At 37.2% G+C, this 22,833-nt stretch overlaps 1 protein-coding gene across 1 annotated transcript; it reads left to right on the top strand.

The window, feature by feature from the left end:
- The first annotated feature begins 733 nt into the window (after window positions 1-733).
- Window positions 734-14,438, top strand: map2k2a (mitogen-activated protein kinase kinase 2a). The gene is made up of 11 exons (XM_038299245.1): window positions 734-1,448; window positions 1,757-1,967; window positions 4,704-4,850; window positions 6,108-6,185; window positions 7,993-8,044; window positions 10,566-10,690; window positions 11,254-11,467; window positions 11,582-11,646; window positions 11,738-11,799; window positions 12,527-12,572; window positions 12,665-14,438. Exons 1-11 carry the CDS (start codon window positions 1,360-1,362, stop codon window positions 12,773-12,775), a joined length of 1,200 nt encoding a protein of 399 aa, XP_038155173.1. The 5' UTR covers window positions 734-1,359; the 3' UTR covers window positions 12,776-14,438.
- Window positions 14,439-22,833: the final 8,395 nt, after the last annotated feature.

The following is a 22,833-nucleotide window of genomic DNA, read 5'->3' as shown; positions in this document are numbered from 1 at the left end:
ATATCCACACAGGTAGATGTTAAAAGACTAAAAACCAGAATTCATTTTCCAATATTTTATCAGTTTAAGTGGAAGGGCACATACGTTTTCTTTCTATAAAATTTTTATTAAGGCTTATGAAAAAAAAAACAAATCTTTTCATTACAATTTTAAATCTTAACCACATACAATTTTAATATAAACACTCATTTCCCTGTTATTGCCAGGAGGTGGCACTAAAGAGACTTAAATGTACCAACTAAGTGATGGGAATTCCGACTCCCTGCTTGATCCGAACAATTCTGGGCACATTTGATATGGGATTTTTATAGGGTTAGGTTAAGTTAAATTTATTATGAAAGTTACGTAAAAATAAAAAAAGGATTTGATAATTCCTGTTTTTATGTATTTAGTTGAAATTTTCCTGTTACGGAAATTGATTAGATCATCAAAGGTTTATGACAAAAAGTAATCTTTACTGCATTTTAGGACACCCGTATACAAATGTTAAAGCCAATATGGAAATATTTCTAAAAAAAAAATGTCCGGCTCATCGTTCAGTAAAGGAGCTGTCATTTCCATTCGGATCGTTGATGATCGACACACTCGCTACATAAATCGCTGCAGAAACGACTGAACTTGGCTTTTATGTAATTAAGACAGTAAATTGTCAGTGCTATCAAAAGCTACATATGTCCAATCACATCCATTTTTTTTCTTGCGTGTCCTTTGAGGTTTCCTGGCAGCTTTTCGCGCTATTTATGCAGGACTCTCCCAGTGGGTGTCACATACACACAGAGGTCTGGTACTGCAGGCAGCTCACTGCTGCTGCTTCCTGTATTGAGGCACCAGCCCTCAGAAGACCTGTACGTTTCACGCCTCGAGTTTAAACACCGAGGTGGACACCGTAGAAGAGTCCCGGTATTTCTGCACCCTGTGGCGGCTGCGCTGACCCTCAGAGAGGAGAGGACTGCTGTTTTAACGGCTCAGAAACTCAAAGCACGATTCTCACCCGGCGCTAGCTAGTTCGCAGCTAGCTGGCTAATGGCTAATAGCAGCAGGTAGATAACGGACAAGAAACCGGATAAAACCAGCCTGTCACATATTTTTATTTTTTTAGAATAGCTCGAAAACCATCTGACATTTGAAGCGCTTATCGGTATGACACGGTTTATTAATTCTGCTAATTGACATGTTCCCAGAAGTTCATTAACCCTGCTAACGTTAACTAGCCAAGTCGTTAGCCACTTGGAGCGGATCCTGTTGCTCTTTTTTTTTTTACAGGTTTTTGTTTAAGGGCAAGTTTAGATTAGCAGCACCTAGCCTCGTCGCACAAAAGGGTTAATATTTAGGACGTCGTTTAGTTTAGTTAATATTGAAATGGCTCCCAAAAGAAGACCAGTTCCTCTGAACATTACGCCCATTGGGGAGGGTCAGGCCACCTCAAACACCATCGATGCTGCATCTGAGTAAGTAAAGCTATGCTAAGTCCAAATTAGCTCAATGATGGGGAAATAATCTTTATTACTCTAATACATGACCAATTTCTACAGATCTTCATTCTGTATATATACTTAACATTAAACTGCCCCCTCAAAAATAATATATGTCAGAATAACAAAAGAGTTGAGTAAATTGTGGAATTACTTGCCAGTTTTCTGAGGTCCAGTTTTTAATTACAAGTTCCACACTGTTACTAGTTAAGGGAAACCCCATTTATAAAGGTACCTCATGCAAATGTTGTTCCTGCTTTTTAACTTGTGGATCCTTCTCAAAGAGCCAACCTTGAGGCCTTACAGAAGAAACTGGGTGAGCTGGACCTGGATGAACAACAGAGAAAACGTCTGGAAGCATTCCTTACCCAGAAAGCTCAGGTTGGCGAGCTGAAGGATGAAGATTTCGACCCAATATGCGAGTTGGGAGCTGGAAACGGTGGAGTGGTCAACAAAGTCCGGCACAAACCTTCGGGTTTGGTCATGGCTCGAAAGGTGAAATCCTTAAGCTGTTTGTTGTTGTTGTCTCAGCATTTTTACTTCAAAGAGGTTTTTTCATACATTTGCTGAGAAAAGCCAGACTTGGGTATCCAATTCTGACTTGTATTAGGCACAGCATGTAAAGCCCAGGTAATGGGTTTCACCATAAAGACTCCTGGCTAATTTAATGTCACTAATGCAAGATCAGCTCAACCAATTACCGCAGCTAAATGTGAACGCTCACCACCTTTCAATGGTAGATGGCTTTCAGGATTTCAGAAAGGTTACCGAAAAATACAATGAAATACTGTTGCTCTCAATAACACCAGCAAAAGGGATGGCAGTCCATTGCTGATTAATTACATTTGTAAATGGCCTCCTTTATCATCATACATATTATTTCCAGAGACATATTCAAATTAAATGTGATATTTGAGCAGTGTTAATTTTAGTGATTTTAGTGAAAGTTTAGTCAAATACACTTTTCCCATTTTATCTATTCATCTATCAATTCATTAAGATTTTAAGCCATAGTTTTTGTCCCATAAACTATTTTTAATCGAGATAGTTTCAGTTTATACTTGCCAAGAATTGTTTTTGGACTTCGAATAAAAAAAAAAAAACTTTGAAATATTGCAATCTTAAGAAATTAACTCCTTTTCCCCCAAAATGCAACTCTTTCACTTGTACCACTAGCAGTGAGATGCATATTTTGCAACTGGTGAACACGAAGTACAAAAATTTCATTTAAAATGGTAAGCTCATTTTTTGATCGCACTGTCTTTGTTTCAACAATTTAACAGAAAATCCTGTTTCCCACTGAAAATATCGTGTCAATGCGATTTTTCAAACATGGTTGGACACGCTAACAATTGACATTTGGCTCCCTTCCCATTGGCAAAAAAGCTTGGTGTAACTGCTTGGTCTCTGACCACCCCCACCCCCCGCCGCTGTGCGTCTGGTGACACCATCACGCAGGGCTAGCGTTGATACTGTCACCAATGAGACAGAAATCAGGAAACTAAAATATGGAGAGCAACGTGTAAGGACGTCACTTAGTAAGTGCGCTTTATTGTTTTGCTCTTTGATCTCTCCATATCCCTCTTACCAGCACCATGTTTATTGAAGGTAAACAGGTGTGTTTCGGCTTGTTCAATCAGACATTTGCCCCCTTATTTGCACACTTCCACATTCTTCAGACTATTATCATCTCACCTTTAACACATGCATGCAGGTGAACACAGATACTATTGCCCCAAAAACACAGAGAGTCAGCATGTAAAGCAGGGGTGAGGGGACAAAGTTCAGAAGGATTCCCAAGCTGCAACTCTGTCAAATCGAACTGATCGATGGTCAGAGTGTTGCTGCTATGGCAGACGTGGATAATTCAGGTCTAGAAAGTGAAAACCCCCCTTCATCCTGTTCACTTTACCAGGTGATTAGCTTCTTGGGTGATTAGACTTTGTTGTGGAGCTAGAAATGCAAATGGTTGGAACTGATCTCTACATCCTTTTTACTTTCTGGACCTGGATTATCCACCTCTGTGCGATGGTGCGTAGCCATTTTACCGCTGCTGCAGGTGGATCAGAGAAAAATGAACTGGGCCTAATTGGCAAAAAAAACAATATAAATGTGTAGCATATGAAAAAATAAATAAATCAAAAGGTCAAATGCAAAAAAAGTGCAACAAAAGCAGGTCAAACGTAAAAGGATGAGCTTTTTTTTGTGCATCCATGCATCACTACTACACATGAAACAGCTCACAGCATGCACATTTCAGTCCAATAAAAATCTAGGAGTTCATGCTGTTGGCCTAAATTACGATAATCTATTTGAGCATTATTTTGTTAATCTAGGTTTCAATACAGGTGCCTCTATCAACAAATCTTAAACACATTAGTTTCTTTTGAGGAAGCAGCATTGAGCGATAAATCGGTAAAACCAGAAATCCATCAGCTGCAGTTTTTGAAATAAACTTCCTGTTTAGGTGAACAATCCACCACAGAAATACAAAATCGTAGTGTTTTGGGTCAATGACCTAGAGGTTTTGCCAGAGATCTCTGTTTGATTACTTACAGAGTGTGTCTCTTTTGCAAAATCTGCTTAAACTTAAACTGTTTTTTTATTTGATATAGTTGTAGTAGTTTATTTTGTCAGCAAGTCTATAATGTGCCCAGACACTCCATGCTAACACTTAAATTTAATTTAGTTTTCCTTTAAATGTGTTATTCTGTTTTTTTTCCTTCTTCTATTACCCTTTTTAACCATCCAGACTATTCAACAAACCCCTAATAGAATATTGCTGTTTAAATTAGCTATAGCTATTAATTTCTAAAATTATTATTATTTTTATTTGTTTTACTTTTATAATCTATCCATCCATTTTCTTCTGCTGTACCCCCGGATACTTGTATAATAACGATTATTATTATCATTATAAAAGCTCATTCTAATCCAGTTGCTTCATTTTAAGATGATTATTATAAACAGCTTGTATTTGAACCTGCAGAAACCCTCCATACAGACGCTCAAGCATGCTCCAGCTTGTAGACCGTTTTAACATGTCAGTAGGATTTCTGAGCAAAAGGGTAAAACAATTTGGCAACAACTTACTCTTTTTTTTAACTGGGCAATTGCTGAAATATGAAAACTAACTTTCTCTACTGTGATGTACTGTTTAGGTTTACATGCCCTCAGTGAAAGCTATAACTCCAGTTTTACAGGACCAGATGTTTTTACCTTTTTTCTCAGTTAATACACCTGGAGATCAAACCTGCCATCAGGAACCAGATCATCCGAGAGCTGCAAGTGCTGCACGAGTGCAACTCTCCCTACATCGTGGGCTTCTATGGAGCTTTTTACAGTGATGGAGAGATCAGTATCTGTATGGAGCACATGGTGAGAGACTCTTACTGGTTGTTGTCTCCTTGGCTTTTTCGCAAAAAATTCAATACATCTGCTTATTTATTTTTTATCTTTTTTTTCTGTCAATGCTTACAATGTTTTTAATGCTTTGATCCGACTTGGATGTTTGTACTAAGACTTGGTAATGAGGTCAAACCTGAGTTCAGAGCAGTATAGCTTTGAGTCAGAAGTACATCAGTGATGTATATCCATTTCCATTTTATATATTCAAACAATAACGATGTGTTCACATGAATGGAGCGAAGAATTCCACGTCACAGGTGTAGCGTGACATGAACAATTAGACATGCAAAGAAAAAAAAATGTTTTACTGTGCTTTAAATATGTTTAAATGTATTTTTGCAAATGAGACAGAATTTTGAACTCTTGCGCATTAAGCCATTATAGTTTTTAACATTTCTTGATGCTTTGATAGAAACGTGCGGATGAGCTAAACACATTTCTACCTACATCATCTATTTTTTAAATTTGGATCCACTCTGTAGATTTAGGGACATTATGTCCACTTTTTTGGGTCAAGATCTGACTTATAGAAACATAAGAAAATGACTAATATTGAGAAAAACATTACTTGTCTGCTGAGACAATGAAACGCCACTGGTTACAAACTGATTGAAAGCTTAACACTTGTTAAAGCCTGTCATAATAAACGATAAATCGCAAGGTGAATTTAAATGAGCTCTATAAATTCCGTTTACACGCCTGCTGATTTTTTTTCACCTCGCACTCTTTCTATTAAAGAGTCTGGATGACAGAAGGTTTTCACTCCAGCACGTTTGTTTCCACTCACCCCTTTCCTTGTCATTTCCTTAGCGTAGCAAGTGTAGAATGAGAACTTTGTTAATGAGGAGCAGCGAGTCTGAGGAAAAAAAAAATCAATGAGGGAGAACTTGGGATTCAAACCAAATTCTTGGACATGTCGTCCAGCAAAATTTGTTATAGTAACAGGCCTACACTCATTTCATCCTTTTAATATCCTCTGGAAAGCTGATCATAGCAGATTCGATCTGTGTTGAGGCTGACATGTACTCTGGACATGTTACCAGGTGTGAACTATTCCACTTGTCCCATAATATTCAGAAAAGGCCTTAGACTGCTCTTTCAGACTTGCCCTCTGTTAAATCAGCTCAGTTATCTGTTTCATGGGAAATAAAGGCAGATTTTTTATCTTTGGTAGTAAAACTATAATTTATTTCCACTAGTTTAAATGTATATATTTTGTCTCAACAGGATGGTGGCTCACTTGACCAGGTTCTGAAGGAAGCCAGAAGAATCCCTGAAGAAATCCTGGGAAAAGTTAGCATAGCTGTACGTATTCCATAAAGTACATGTTTTATAACCTTTTATGCACTTTTTTTTTTACTTTTATAGTTATTTTGGCAACAGTTTGCCCAAACTAAACATGATCTACTATTTGACTCTAGCAACAAATTGAAAATCTTTATAATTTGTTTATAAACAGGTGTAGTTTATAAGTCTTTTTTTTTTTTTTTTTTTTTTTATTGGGATGCAAAATCTTTGAATTCTGGCAGATATCCCATATGCCAGTAGTTTACAACTGAACTGGTTGATAAATAAACCAATTGTTTCATTTATTCATTTTTCCATAGCCCTTCTTAAAGATGCTATATCTGTTCTCCTCTAAATGTAACCTTTTGATGGAGCCCTCATTGATAGTTTTGTGTTGCAGCATTTAAAATGGATGGTCTTTTTCTCTAAATTGGAAGTGTCCAAACCATGCCTCAACAAAAGCTAATGGACATGCTTAAAAATAACAGCTAACGTTAGGTGTTATTTTTGCCCTTTTAAATGAAATTGATCTTGAGCAAAGGCTACTGTTTTATTGTGTCATGTAGCTCATTTGGGCTAACTACAGCTCTACCAGCTTTCTTTTTTATGATTAAAAATACTGGTGAGAATTAAATAAGTTGCATCTCTGCCACAATCTTTTATCAGTTCCTCTTTTAGTAAATATCTATGTAGTCAAAACTTGTCGACTGTTCTTTGCAGAGCTCAGAACTAGAACTCAAGAGAGCTTGAAGACGGCATAGATTTTAATTTGGAGAAGTCTTTTTTTTTTTTTAGATGATTTTAGAGAAAAACACACCGAACTATAAATAATATTAATTGTAAGCAGACAAACAACCTCTTAATCTACTGCTTAAACTATTTTATGGTCTGAATGTTAGTATTGCAAAGGCTGCATGATTACTGAAATAATCATCCGAAGATTTTTTTTCAATGTCAGTTAGTTAAACAGTGATTTCATCTGGGGGACCACGTATTTGTTGCACTTGTATATTAAGTAAGATTTTTGTTTGTTTTGTTTTTTTAAACGTAAGAGCTGATTAAATGTTGGACATTAATAATCACAAAATAGATTCCAATAAAAAAAGTAGTACCCTTAAACTCCATCAAAATAATTCAAATTTAAGTTTATTTTTCAACTAAACTACTTGGTTTACATTTTAATTCAGCTGCTGAAGATCCTGTAGATGTATTTGAAATGAGGTCAAATGTTTTATAGGTCGCATTGGCTTTTATATTAGCTGTTCCCAGAGCATCAGAGTTTACGGTTCTGATGGTGTGTTGGTCTTTATGCTTGATTTGTCTTCAAATCCAAACTACACACTTTTATTTCTTATTCTCCTTACTTTCCTGCTAATTTGTCTACTGAAAGCAGGTGCCGTCTCAACCGGGTGCAAATCATTTCCTCTCTTTGCCATTTTGCACCTTTTGCAGTTTTTTTTTTTGTTGATGCTGTTCAAGAGGGTTTCAGTATGAAACAACTATCTACCACAGCACACTGTGTACCAAGCACACGTCAATTAAAACCCGTCAGCTCTTTCTCTTTTTTTTTTCTCTCTTTACTGTTTTTTTTTGTTTCTTTTTTATTTTTAAAGTAGCAACTTGGTTGACTATAAAACAGGATTTACTTGAAGAGCTGAGTATCTCAAGCTATCATAAATAAAATAAAAAAATTGGTTATTGATGATAATTTCCCTTTTTGGGGGGGAGAAAAACTCTGAGATGAACAATATATTTGTTACTTATGCAGCCCTATAACAGTAGCGCTTATTTATTCTTTTTACAGTGATTTTTGTCTCGTTTACAGGTGTTAAGAGGATTAGCCTATCTGCGAGAGAAGCACCAGATCATGCATAGAGGTAAATAGACACCCTATTAAAATGATATCTGCAACATTTTTACTGCAGAATGATGAAAATTAGATTACTCTGGTTCGTTGCTGATTACTGAATTTTTTACAACCAGATTGTTTGTTCACAATAACATATACAGTTTGCTTTGCTTGGAAAAATTACTATCAGTGACCAACAAATGTGCTAGAATGTGGAATGGTCTCCAAACATCCTTCATTACTTATATTCTGCTTTCCAGCCTATACTTTTATTAATGTTTTGAAGTTTTTTCAATCTAGGCAGTTATTGCAGCTGTTTCACCGAAGCATACTTTTTATTACAAAGGGAAGTTAGCGGACAAATGTTCAGCCAGTAAATGATATACAGTTGTCTATGAATGCATATGGATAAAGAATAAGCAAAAATGCAGAAGATATTTGGTTCAATGACCACAGCTCCTGATCTCTCGCCTGCTCCTTGGTGAACATTTGTTGATCCAAGTTTTTGAAGTTATGCACCAGCTTGTCTGGCTCCAGCCTTCTTCCAGCATGTTTACATTTGTGGAAAATGTGCTTATGCATTCCTTACGTATTCTCTGGTAATCCAGGCCTCAATGTTTGGTTGTTTAACCCTCCGTATGCATCCATCGCCTCATGCTGCATTAATCTAACAAGTAATTTGATGGGACATGTGATTGTGGATGTTTTTTTTTCCAAGTTCTTGTATTCTAATATGGTTTCTGACTTATAGAATGCTGTTAGAGTTATGAGTTATAAAGTTAGCACTTCTGGTAGTTTGCAGCTCATTAAATCGGTGATATACACGTATAACTGCCTTTAAGTGGGTAATGGTAGCATATCTGCCTCATAGTTTGGACTCTGTTTGAACCTTATCCTATTTATTCATAAAAGTTAAAACATTCAGCTATTGTAGATTTTTTCTTAATGGTTTAAGATGGATTTTGTTCAAAAATCTAATACCCAGACTTTCACTATAAAATGAATGCTTGTAATGTAGAGGAATAGTGGTTACTCATCGCATTATTGTTGATAGATATTATAAGGTATTTATAATTCACACCGAAATCTGAGGTGTAATCCTGAAGAGGGTAGTTTCTGATGACTTTTATCTTAAATCAAGAACCAGGAAAATAATATGCAGCAGTGCAAAATCTAGGTTGTCCTGTTGGAAGTTTCTGTCAGAGGAGTGGTTAGAGGCACATCATGACTGCAGCGAAGTCGTCCCGTCTTCAGGGTCGGTGGTACTCCAGGATGGAGTTGTCTGTGAGCTCAGGCGGTAATTACAGCCTCTCGGATGTGATTAGAGAGCAGCCGCGCCCTGTTGACCCTCCCTGCCTGTCTCCCTCCATCGCTCTCCTGCTCTTTCATGCCACCTTTTTCTCACTCACTGCTCACATGTCCCATACCCTCTTCTAAAAGGTAGACAGCAGGGCAGCTCAGCTCTACATAGTTATTTCTGCAGGGTATATTTCTGTGTAAAACTGGAAATGCGAAGGACAGGAATACTTTGTAAACAGGATATTTTCAGGAGCTGCGGTGTGTCGGAAGCCACTGGCAACTCAACTGGCCAAACTCCTTTAAGTTATTTTTTTTGGGGGTGTTGATATGATTTGTACTTTTACAAGGATGTAAACTGGAAGGAAAAGTATACAGATGTTATTTTATCCTTAAAATGAGTCCAATCTTTTTAGGTAACCTGTTCATTGCTCCTCCTGCTGAAAATGTTAAAGATCAGATTTACACAGTTTTCATTTCTTTAAACAGTTTGGACTTGCTCTGCATCATAATGATGCAGAAACTCTTTGAAAGTAATACATTTCCTTTTTTTTCCCAAGCTTATGTTTGGTGTCTTGTATCTAGAAGGTGACCATCCACCCTCTCCTCTCAGGTCCTTTGTAGCCTCCATCAGGTCTGTTCCATGACTTCCCCATGTTTAGCTCCTATCCTCATTCCTTCACCTGAGCACTGCTGCTTCTCTAGGTTATGCTCTCCTTGCCAGAGGTGTTGCATTTATATATTGGACTGAAGTGTTTTCAGGTCAGGTTTTAAACTCATGTAACGGTCTTAGAAACCCGTTGTCCTTTAAATATCTCCTGAATCTTCCGTCTGGATGAAGTGTTTTGATCACTAATGTTCTCTAACACCACTTTTACAAAAAAGCTGCAGTTGCATAGATTGGTAACCTAAAATAAGACTGCCAGAGTAAATTAGGCACATTAGAAATGGAAACCAAACTTTTTTTTAAATATAATTTAAAAATTAAACTTAATGCCACTTCACTGCTCTATCACACCAAACCTCAGTAGAGACGGATAAATACTTTTAACATCAACTATTTGTACTTTAAACTACAGACAACATTTTTGAAGAGATGGGTTGTGAAAACAGTGCTCTAATCTCTATTGATGTAACTCATATGCCTCTCATGGCACATGGGAATGTGAGGAATGTTAGACTAAGGTGTGGGTGGGATCCTCAAAATCTAAAGCATTTGTGTTTGTTTGTTTGTCTTGTTCCTTCTGCTGTAGACGTGAAACCCTCCAACATCCTGGTCAACTCCCGTGGGGAGATCAAGCTGTGTGACTTTGGCGTGAGCGGCCAGCTCATAGATTCCATGGCCAACTCCTTTGTTGGAACACGCTCCTACATGTCGGTGAGTCAGCTTTGCACGCCTGCGCCCCCACCCCTTTTTTCCTCTGGCCCTATCCCCACTTTCCCTCTCCATTCCTCTCAGGCCCGCCCTCTTTTCCCCTCACTCCCTCTTAATCCCTCTTGCCAAGAGGAGAGGGCTGTGCCCAGGAAAGAGCTCTTTGGCAGTGAATGTGTGCCTGCACTTTCTTGTCCGTCTCCCCAGGCAATCTGAGATACCTGAGAGGAAGCACTATGGTGTACTTGTGTTTCCAGTCACATCATTTTTCTATAGAGCATCATTGATCTGCAGTTTGTTGTTTTTCACTTATGTTCAACCCTCACCTGGGCTTGGATACTCTTCCAACTCAAACATTGTAAAACTTTCCCCCTCCTGCCAAACCCTTTCACTCTTTGTCTTTTTTTCCACACCCCACCCCTTCTTGTCACTCCATCCCTTCAGCCACTTCCCTCCCCACTCCTCTCCTCTGCTTCCTGTCTCTCCTCAGCCCCTTGCCCAACACTCTCGCCTTCCCCCGGTGTCTTGGCTCTACCTTGTCTCTCTGACGTCGTTGTGTTTCTCAACAGCCGGAGAGACTGCAGGGCACCCACTATTCAGTTCAGTCTGACGTGTGGAGCATGGGCCTGTCCTTGGTGGAGCTGGCGATCGGCCGCTACCCCATCCCCCCACCAGACGCCAGGGAGCTGGAGGCCATTTTTGGACGTGCCATCATGGACGGGGCAGAGGGAGAACCTCACACCAACATGGCTAGACCCAGACCACCGGGCAGGCCTGTAAGCGGTACGACGGTTTTTATTTATTATCAATAAGATTCCATACAAATGTGTGTTATCAAAATGATTTTTTGGTTTTCAAAATGTAATTTTTTATTTTACCACTTGCAACCCTTTACAGGACATGGGATGGACAGTAGACCTGCCATGGCTATCTTTGAACTTTTGGACTACATCGTGAATGAGGTTTAAAAAATATCTGATCATATTTAAAAAATGTTTTGTTTTAATTCTTCTGAAATTTCTTTTTTTTTTTTTTTACTTGCTATCTCCACAGCCCCCTCCTAAACTCCCACATGGTGTCTTTACCAGTGACTTCCAGGACTTTGTGACAAAATGGTGAGACCAAGAAACAAGCAGCCCTGATTGCTTTGTCGATAGTATATAGCTGGAAAATCTGAGTTCATTTCAGTCGAGCTCAAATTTTGCAACCAGTTAATATGTTGCAGGTTATCGGATATTGGAAGTTTTAAAAGTATTTATTCATTTAAAGTTCCTCATATTTTGTCCCACTCAACCCAGAAACCTTTTTGAGTTTTACAGGACAAAAGGTTGCATAACTGTTCCAGACACAGCTTGTCAAATGACTTTTTGAGAAGCTGAAATACTATTTAGAAATGAATAAGATATCTTAAAATGCATGTATTTTCCCTTAATTCAGGTCTGTACATAAAAAGATATGCAAATAAAATATAAAGTAAGATGATTAAATGCATATTAACCACTTGAAATAAAAGACTGCAGATTTTTTTTCTTATTTTAAATGTAAATTGTCCTATTCCATTTTAAGAAAATTTAAGAAAATATACACTTATTTAAAAAAAGACTTATTTAGATATCAATTTTTTTGCAGTGCATAGAAATAAGCAGTGAGTTTAATCACTCGATGGTGACTCTGGTTGTATGTTTGGTCTAATTCCCAGGATGTCTAATCACACACCCTAATGTTTAATGTGATTTGCAGCGATAGGTTTTCACTGAATATAAAGAGATTTTCAAAGCACTGTATGTATGAAATCTGGAAATGTATAAATGTTAGGATTTTTTTGTCTTTCTGTGTTTGCAGCCTGATTAAAAACCCAGCAGAAAGGGCAGACCTGAAGATGCTGATGGTGTGTATGCTACCTTTGTTCATCTCTGGGTTATTCCTTCCTCTGTGTTGACAGTAAATGTTGCAAACAGAAGTTTCTCTTTTTGTTTTCAGAATCACACATTTATCAAGCGATCGGAAGTGGAGGAAGTGGACTTTGCCGGCTGGTTGTGCAAAACCATGAACCTTCACCAGCCTAGTACTCCTACTCGCACCACTGAGTGATTTGGCCCCTCACCCACCACCACCCAAAAAAAAAAAAAATACCCTTCCTTACTCCCGACACACTTCTAGTGTCTCTCTGCATATGCATTCATGTACACAATCCACCACACATGCTGGCACTTTTTCTTTTTTTAAATTTTTTTTTGTCTTGCTCTTGGGTAAAATATTTGTAGCTTCCCTTCGTTTATTTCATCAACAGCTGCCGAGTCTGTTGATTCTCTCTTGTACTGTAAGGCCACAGCTTCACCGTGACAGTGTAGAGCGCAACCTCCGCTCACGTTTTCATACCGCTGCAGAGGATGTAAAGCACTGAAGGGCTGCTGTAGTGTCATCAGAATTCGCAGTGGCAAACTTATTTTGTATTGTTGAATATTCTGTATTAATCTTTTCTATGGTGGCTCCTGGGGCTGTATTTTATTAACCTGCTGTAAAAGGAGAAACGATGGGCTAAAAGTCAAAAGGAAATGTAACGCGCAATCTTTTTTGAGGACTTTACGTTTAATTAATAAGAAATGCCTCTGTTACAGAAGAACACCTTTTTTTTCTGGCAGAGACCTTCCAATCGCCTCCACTGTAATAATCAATAAGAGAGCATTTCAAGTAAAATGGACACCTACTGGAGTAGTTTTCACTTTTTGGCAAGTCAATCGTTCAAAAGATCATTTTGTGAAGTGTGTCCCAAACCAAAGAGGGTACTCGTGACTACTTATTGCTTTAATGGCTGGTCACCATTTAAATTCTTCAGCAGAAAGTCAGAGTAATTAAGTAGGTTCTCTGTTTCTTTCAGTTACTGACACACAACCATGTGTTTGGGTTTTTTTCCTTAGTGAACATTTTTTACATCTCCTGTTTGTCTAACAAGAGATGAGGCATATCCTCTGGAAGCCTGATAGTTGCCAATATGTCTTTCTTGACATTAAAGATAAAGAGGATAAAGGCATTTTCTCGAGTTGATATAGCATGATTTAGCTTTTTAATGATTGTATGTGTTCTCAAGATCATGGTGGGGATGAGCTGATATTTGTTAAGCAAGCCTCAGTTCCTTCTGTGTCAGTATAAGGTTTCAATCTCATTGAATGATCTTGTTTTTTTTCCTCTTTGTTCTATACCTTTTCCTCAATGGTTTTTTTTCTGGGGTTACATTTCCAGTAAACTGCTAGATGTGGCGCTCCAAGTTTGAACTTGGGACAACACTATTTAAAGCCTTGCTTGCAAAAAAGACTTGGGTTAAAATGCTTTTGAAATGCACCTTTTTGAGGCTTTTTTTTTTTGTTTTCAAAACAAACACAGCCTCACAGTGCATCAGATCTGTCAAAGGGTACAAACGGTTCTAGATTTTAACCCAGGTCAGTTTTGGTTACATGGTGGTGTTACATGCTAGCCTGCTGTCTTGCTAGAGCTCCTGTATTCTCTCTGCTTATGGCTGCCCTTTCTACTCCTCCCATTCAAAATGCGCATTCTTAAAAGGAAATGGATGCCTCGTCACTTGTACGTGTACAAAGCTATAAACAAAATTACATGAGTACTATTTTGCAGTCTTAATATACAAATTTTTGATTTTATGTAAATGACAAGAAGAGTCATTTTATTATAATATAAAAAAATGTGTTTGAAATGGTTATAATGTATAAAACTATTGAAATAAAAGCTATTTGTGAATGTACAGCATGCATTTTATTTTATTTTTTTTGAAGAAAGTGATATTGGAGTACATTTTCTGTAAACCCCAGTCAGATAGATTTACATTTTCTGCTTTAGAGGCTAGGTGCTATTTTCCACCATCAGGATGAATTAAAACAATGGTTAGAAACCTGAAATATGTGAAAATGAAGATTAAAACCTAAATATTGGACAAAAATCGGTATGCAAGTGTACTAGATGGAAAAAAATATACACAATTTCTTGAGTATTTTTAAACTTACAAAGACCTAACTGGTTTTTAAAGACATTTATGCTGCAGATGAGTAAAAATGCTCACAACACAAACGGAAGTATCGCACTCAGGTTTTTATTAGGCGCTGATCAGACAGCCACACTGCAGACTTTGAAGGGATTGTTGCAACTCATTTTAATTTTTTTAGTGCATCTTTCAAAAGATCTACTTCCCAAAGATGGCAGCACTCATCTTTCTTTCACTCCAGAGAGTTGTTTTATGATGCCAGGATGAGCCGTGCTTAGTTTAAGCTTATAACTACATTATTAGCTAATTATTGTGACGGTAATAATCACTGAATTAGATTATGTTCGTGGAGTACAGTTTATACAATCAGTTATGACAAAGTGCTCTACATAAGTTCATGCAACAAGTAGACCACATTCACACCAAAAGAATATATTATTTGCCACGTGACTGAAATAAGAAACTGGTAGAAATATTGAAACATAAAGCTGAGAAAGTAGTAAGAAATGAGGAATACCCCAGAGACAAAACTAAACAATTTAAAGGATACAAGAATAAGAAAAACTTTAAGGATTAATTGTAAAATGTATTTCAAACGTGGTTGAAATGGAGAGAATATACATTGACTTTAATATAAAAATGGTAAAAACTCTGATAAAACACGTGCACACACGTGTAGAATTGAAATTAAATCCTTTTTTTTTTTTTTAGGGTTTCTGTAAAAGAAAAGTTAATTTGGAGAGCAAATGCAGTATAAAAGGTATATTTGTAGCCTTTTCTTTAAATTCAACATATATGCAGTAAAATGTATTGAATACATTTTACTGCAACATCTGTATGCTAAATGTCATGTAAGAATTTAACAAATGATCAGACCGTAATAATTATTTTAATTTAAATTATTGTTTTACCATATTGTGTAAGGAATATAAGAGTTGGTATGAAGCAGATTTTTTTTTTCTATCCAAAATATTAAACAAATTCCAGCTAAAAGATAGTGCTTGTCTGTACGGTATGTTAACATACTTCCGGGATCCCCAGGCAATTACCATAGCAACTAAATGGTGCCAAGGACAGCAGCTAGCCAACTTTGAATAAACCTTTTGTTTTTTTGAAATGCATAAGCGAATGTGTTGAACATTGTGCTGATTATAAGTTTTCGTGCCAAATGTTAAGTACGCACATGTAAAAAGTTTGAACTTAGCCTGGAGCGTTTTAGTTTCCAGTGAAAACCAACTGAACGAACTTGATTGACAACATTGACTCTGGTTTGCTTAGAGTGGTTTGTATGACTAAACAGGAACCAATGCATAACAAAACGAAAGCTGATGATCAGCATATCAGCAACATGGGATTGACTCAATTGGAACCACATTAATTAAGGTAGCATTAATTATACATCACATTGATTATAACACCTTTATTACATTTACTTAAAAATGCTTGTGTTGTGTGTGTGTGTGGGGGGGGGGGTATTTCAAATTAGCAAGAGGTTAAAGGGCAAATCAAAATATATTTTTACTATGTAAATATGGGCTTTCTGAAAATGTAAAAGTATGGTATAGTATTTAGAGTATATATTAACCTGGGGCTCTGTAGGAGGCAATGGGCCTGCAGCTGAGCTAAGGCCCAGCCTGAATTAATAGCTCAGCTCACCAGCATAAATATCTGTGGTGTCTTTTCTTCCAGTGAATTACCGGTTTAGTTCAGGTCAGGTGATTCCCTGGCCAGTTAAGCACAGTGCTACTAGAGGTGTATATAATAATCATTTTGTATCGACGCATCGATCCAACAGCGACAATCCGATGCATCGACACGTCCGCAAGAGTATCGATTCATTTGTTGTTGTTTTTTTCCTCTGGTCTATTTTTATCCATTTGCTCCCAGATGTAATTCTGACTCCCAATGCTGCAGTGGCGCTAAACCTATTTTGCCCTCCTGCCTCGCTTCCTTTAGCCACTAACCTCTAAAACCTCTAAAACAGACGTGGCAGAGGAAAAAGAAGATGACTTGCACACCCCATGCGGGTTCCGTAAGTGAATGAGGTTTTCATAGGCCTAGGTGGAGTACAACTTTGCTACTTTTGTTATTTGCTGCTGTTTCTCAAATAAAATGCATAATGATATTACAGCTTTCATTGATTTATTTCCAATCTGAAACATTCTCTAGCCTGTAAGGTAAAAAAAAAAATGTAACCAATTAATCAAATCGTATCGTGGTGTATTCTTTATTATCGAAAATAATGGAATCGTTGGGTCGGGAAATTGATACTGAATCGAAACGCCATGATGGGAGTGATTTACACCCCTTAGTGCTCCTGTTTAACCAGTATTGGTACATTTGGCAGTGTAAGCTGTGAGCAGATCAAACTAACTAGAAACCTCACAGTTTTATTCAGGTGATTTAGATTATGTGCCTCTTCACTTGTCTGAAAGATAAACTCTTAAAACTCAAGTTAGTTTGTGGTGGGAATGCATAGCTCAGTGGTTCTCAAACTTTTTCTGTCATTCCCCACTTTGGACAAGGGGGAATTTTCAAGCCCCGCCTGTCCCCATCGCCCCAACACAATGCTAATGAAATATGCAACAATCTTAAAATGTTCCAATTTTACTGAAGTAACAAGTAGTATCTAAATACAAACTATCTACATCAAATAACAGCAAGCTAAAAAATAAAGAAAATAAAAATGCAGCTGTGTCAAAATTTGTATCAAGCTCAAAGATAGAAAAAATTAAAGTGGCACTCTGCAATCTGTTAATAAAAGAAAAGAAGTGAAATCCATCTGGCAATACAGGTCTATTTATCCCTGCATTAGTGGCTGCAATGAGCCTGTTTTGCATTGCACAGTTTCTCAAAACGGGGTTGCAGGCTTGATACTGCCACTCTCAAGTCATGCTCAATGTTCAGCTGAGATCTGTATTTTGTTTTCATTGAAGCAACAGCTGAAAAGCCCATCTCACAGAGATATGATGTGGCAAAGGGAAGAAGAATGCACACAGCTCTCTGCCCGATGAGTGGATACTCCCTCTCCACTCCTAACCAGAATTCACTATTAGTCTGAGCATTAAACCTGAGCTTCAGGGTGGAGTCAGACGTCATTTCAATAAACTGGTCCTCCTCAGCAGACCTAAAATCAGCAGGTGCTGCAGACAGAATAGGAAAAAATAGACTTACTTTATTTTTCATTGCATAATAAACTAATAAAATATTTCAAATTCAGTTATTTATGATCAACCTGCGCCGTCAATCCCGGCGCATGTGCGCTTTATTTGCAGTCTGGACGCTAAAGTTAAACATGCTGTGTCTCTGACTGCAGCGCTGAGAGGGACTCCTGCGATAGCGGGGGAGAACGGGGTTGGGACGGAGGAGGCGCCCCACGGCAGCACCTGCCGCTGGAGGACAAGAAAAGGAACGATACGTGCTTTCACGTAAGAGTCTCCAAAAGTCGCTAGATTTGTCGCTAGTCGCTTTTTTGAAAAAGAGTCGCTGGAGGGGTCTGAAATATAGCGACAAAGTCGCTGAGTTGGCAACACTGGGGCGCGAAAGTTTATTCCGTTACAAATAATATGCCGACGTCACGTCAATAATTATTTTGGCACTTCAGTTCCAGGTGAAATGTTTCTCATATCTAATGTTCTTTTAATTAGACTGCATGTAGGCTAGTAATGATTACTTTGTGGGTTTGATTGGTCTAAAAAGCGGCAACATACAGCTATAAGGACAGTTTGCTCTCACACGTTCTACATTTATAGTCACACAACACACACACACACACACACACACACACACCGGAACTTGGCGCGCCCCACCTGTCACGTCTCAATTCCCCACCAGTGGGTCGCGCCACACACTTTGAGAACCGCGGGCATAGCTGCAGGCCAGTTAGGGTGCCAAGGCCATTCCTGATTGCCCTGGTCTCTTACACCAGGATAATGCATCCTGCTGCAATAAATAAAATAAAAGAAACATCAGGAATGTTATTTTAGGACTTCAGATTCTACAGGTCCTAACCCAGTCAAACATATGTGGGATGATTTGGAAAAACAAGCTCAAATAAACAAATCCTTGGAGGTTTTACTTCCTATCTTAAAGGATTAAAAGATTTGCGGCTAACATCTAGGTGCCAGATTCTACAGCACACCTTAAGGGATCTAGTGGAGTCAATTTCTCAATGGGTCAGGAGGGCAGCATAATCAGGTAGCCATAATGTTATTCCTCATCAGTATTTATTTAGTGTTTTCTTATTGCAAACTGCTGTTTCTTGACCAGAAACTACTGAAGCATCATTCACTCAGTAATGAGAAAGGCAGAATAGATGTGTGATGTCTGGGAGTGAAAGCAGACCACCCTATATTGGTCTGAATGGCAGAACTGCCATAAAACTGTCCACCCCAAACACCCCCGCCTCCCTTTTCTCTCTATCACACGTGCTTAATCGTTGCAGGAACTGTGCTCTATAGTGCCCTCTAGGCAGAAAGGCTGTCACTGCACCTGTGCAAATGTTTCACACTATGGTGCCACTAGAGTTAAAGGTGGAAAACAGTATTTAATAATGTAATTTAAAGAAATATGGTGAGTTGCATAATTATGAGGGTTTATTTTATTACTGAGAAGTGGAATTTCTTTATCCTTCATTAATTCTAAAACTAAATTTCTCAGAATAATGCTACAACACCATTTGTATCACACACACACACAGACATTAAAATATATATATATATATATCATATAATACAGAAAGTACATTTTGTTTGTCTGTTTTGAGCACTTGTAGCTCATCTAATCAAAATGATTAAAATGAAATATACTTGAAAGGTTCCTTTTTTAGCTGGTTGTTGTGTTTTATTTCTCATCTGACTTCTGTTCTAAATTCATTACCCGCCACGTCGTATATTTGTTTATTACTGCAGGAGAAGCGTTTTCTTTTCTAGGTTTGAACTAGTCCCCGGCTTATCAATGTTTTTGATTGATAATATAAATAATAATAATTCCATCGGCTTTGAAAATCTGTCAACATCAATATTACTTGAACACAGTTTTATTAAATGTATCTTTTAGAATTCAATTTAAATATTTAAACTAGGGATGTAAATAAACAATCAACTGAACATAGTCAATTAATGGTTTTGTTAGATTAAAATTTGTTCCATGCAATTAATCGATAACATCCCTTAAAAGGAATTTCTTTCAGTGTTGAAAGGTACTGCCATCCACTAGAGGGGGCCGATATCGATTCTTAAGCAGAGCATCACTGGTATTGCAAGAAAAGTAATGCCGATGTAGGTGGCCAGATCTGCTTGAGGCCCCCTCCCTACTGATTACATCGCAAGAGCACCCAGACAAACTGTGTTGCACCTATTTCTTAAGAATCAAATCTCTTCTGGAGTTTGCTATTGTTTTACGTTTCTTTGGTGACCTAAGGTAGCCTAAAGTAGAAAACAATCATTCTCCGTTTTGAAGGCAAGGACTGCGTTCTAAGACAGACTGAGCCCTGCCATTTAGGAAGGGGACACTAAAATTCTCAGTACTTTTTTTTATTAAGATCTGAGGACAGAGGGGGGCCAAATGGAGCATCTTTAAAAAAAAAAAATCACCTTCTGGAGATTTTAGACAAAGAAAAAAAATGTCATTCTACTTGTAGAAATAAACAGTTGTTGCAAATAAAATTAGCATAGCTTAATACAGGTTGTTAACTGAAGTAAAAGAGGCTAACAGATGCTCCTGACTCGTCACACGGATGCTACGTTACGATACTATTGGTGTCTGAGCAACACAATGTCTTACGTCATTGTGGTATCATATAGTGTAACGTCAATGGCATGTGCAGGGCCCGAGCAGATCCGGTACCTACACCGGAGTAGAGGAAATGCCTATGTTCATATCGTGTCCATCGGCGCATGCGGTCCGCTTTGGGGCCGGGGATAGTTTAGACTAGCCAGGCATAGGCAGCTAGGCAACAAGGATGAAGAACGTTCTTTATGTGATTCTGTTTGTAAATCTAAAAACTGGACGACCTCCTTAAATTGTCACCTAAATAGCACCTGTTAGACAGTGCTGCATGGCGGAGCAGCATCAGCTTCTCTGCTGTGGTTGAAAGGGGACAATGTTAGAATAAAATAAAAATGGAGGGTAGTACGTGACACATTTGTAACATCATAGTTAAAGAATTGCCTGCAATAAGCCTGAAAAACGCTTCTGTGAGTTAATTCACTTTTATACATCCAAGCTTTAACCTGAGAGAGCAAGAGGAACCGTCGATAGCTCGATTACACTCTTAGACTTAGACTTAGACTTCTTTATTTGTCATTTTGTATGCACAGAGTGCATACAGAACGAAATTGCGTTACATACAGCTTATGAACATTGCATTGATATTGCAAAATGGTATGAGTTATACAAAAAGTGCAGCAGTGGTCAAAGTGTAAAACAGTGCAGAGGATAAAGACAGTGTGCAAATTGCAATGGTTCAGTGCAGATAGGCATTTGTGCAAAAAATGCGTTATTGAGAATAGAAATGAGATGAACACTTAAAGAATCAGCGTCCACCTCATTGAAACTATGTGGCTAATAGTCTGACAGCATGTCAGATTGACATTTCCTGTATATTATTGATAATATTAAGTTCATGTGGATTGGAAATCATAAGTCTTTCATTTTTTTTCAATTAGTTTTTTTATTCCATATATATAAGTGTATTAATGTGTTTTGTTTATTCAGTCAGTATTTACAACAGATGGCACGATAAATTAAATTGTTCAAATATAATGATATGCTATTTTTTTTTCCAATTTAGAGCTTTTGTTATGGAAAGATGCTCTTGATAAGATAGAAAAGTCAGGTTTATAGCAAAATAGCTGCTTATCAATTAATTATTAGTCAATGGATAAGGTCAATCAACTTGAGATTATTTCATTAATCAATAACTTGCATCCCTAATTTACACTAAATATACAGTGCTTCCCCTGCGTACCAGTCAGTGGCTGGCTCATTCTGACCTCCAGTTTTAAAATAAACATGTCAGATAACGTACCTGCTTCACTGTCAAATGACCCAGATCATACTATTTTTTTTCTAAGTAGTAGTAAGTTGTAAGAAGTATGAAGATACTTCAAGTTTGTTGATGATTAGCAGAGGTTTTGATGTTTGTAGCATTTTCTTGTGAGACACAGAGCGTGTTGGGAAGGTGAAGAGACAGGAGACCAATTTGTTTTAAGCTGCTAATTGGTGTCTATGAAGTTAGACACTTCTATTTACCACATTTTTTCCCACAGTAAGTGTTCATGGAAAGTTTTACACAAGAATCAGCACCAGCAAACATTATTACCTTTGCTTGTGTGTGTTAATGTCCAGATGTTATGCAGCCAGGAAAATCCATCTCATTTTTGTACAGATCATGTTAATATTCGAATTATTGAAATTTATTAAACACACTCTTTAGTGATCAATACAAATTAAAAACAAGTCATTTGTAAGCTGAAAATATGAATCCCAGTTATTAGAGTTTAAGTCAAATATTTACTAGAATACATTTTTTTGTATTTTTTGATCTGACTCTGCCCTGATATTGTTTATTTCGATCTCAGCCTTGTTATATATTCTATATTTGTATTCGTAAATAGATTAGTATTAGGTGATTTATTCAATTTTTAATTTTTTAACAGGCTGCATAATACAGTTTAAACATTAAATTATTATTTTAAAGTGAAATAACTTTGAAAATGTCATTATTTGATATGCAATATAAATAACGTTTCTTTAAAATTAGATTATTTAAATCAGTTGATAGATTAAAAATATATATATATATTTTATAAAATCATAAAACCTTAGAATAGGAAAAGTTTTTCAATCATACACTTAAAAAATAAAGAAACAATTTACTGTTATAGACATATTCCAAGTAAAAAAAATCTTATTTGATGATTTATTGAAGATTAAAAACTTGCTCTAATTTAACCAACCTATCCCTGTAATTACAGGTATGCATAATTGTGCTCAGGTGAGTTGTAAAATTGTATTTATAGCAGATCTAATCAGGAATGCAGGATATTATTAGTCTAATTACATATCTTTCATATGTAATCTGGTTAAACATAATTACTTTAGTAATCTGATTACATAGTACTGATTATATATAATCAGTAACCTCCCAGCAGTG

Source organism: Cyprinodon tularosa, unplaced genomic scaffold (assembly GCF_016077235.1).
Source record: "Cyprinodon tularosa strain WSP-4 unplaced genomic scaffold, ASM1607723v1 ctg420, whole genome shotgun sequence".
Classification (NCBI taxonomy): domain Eukaryota; kingdom Metazoa; phylum Chordata; class Actinopteri; order Cyprinodontiformes; family Cyprinodontidae; genus Cyprinodon; species Cyprinodon tularosa.
This window is presented reverse-complemented; position numbering and strand designations above follow the sequence as displayed.

Excerpts from the sequence above, each read along its gene's own strand:
- map2k2a (XM_038299245.1), top strand. The coding sequence starts at position 1,360 with ATGGCTCCCAAAAGAAGACCAGTTCCTCTGAACATTACGCCCATTGGG. Across the intron at positions 6,186-7,992 it reads TGGGAAAAGTTAGCATAGCT|GTGTTAAGAGGATTAGCCTA; the intron begins GTACGTATTCCA and ends TCTCGTTTACAG. Across the intron at positions 8,045-10,565 it reads GCACCAGATCATGCATAGAG|ACGTGAAACCCTCCAACATC; the intron begins GTAAATAGACAC and ends CTTCTGCTGTAG.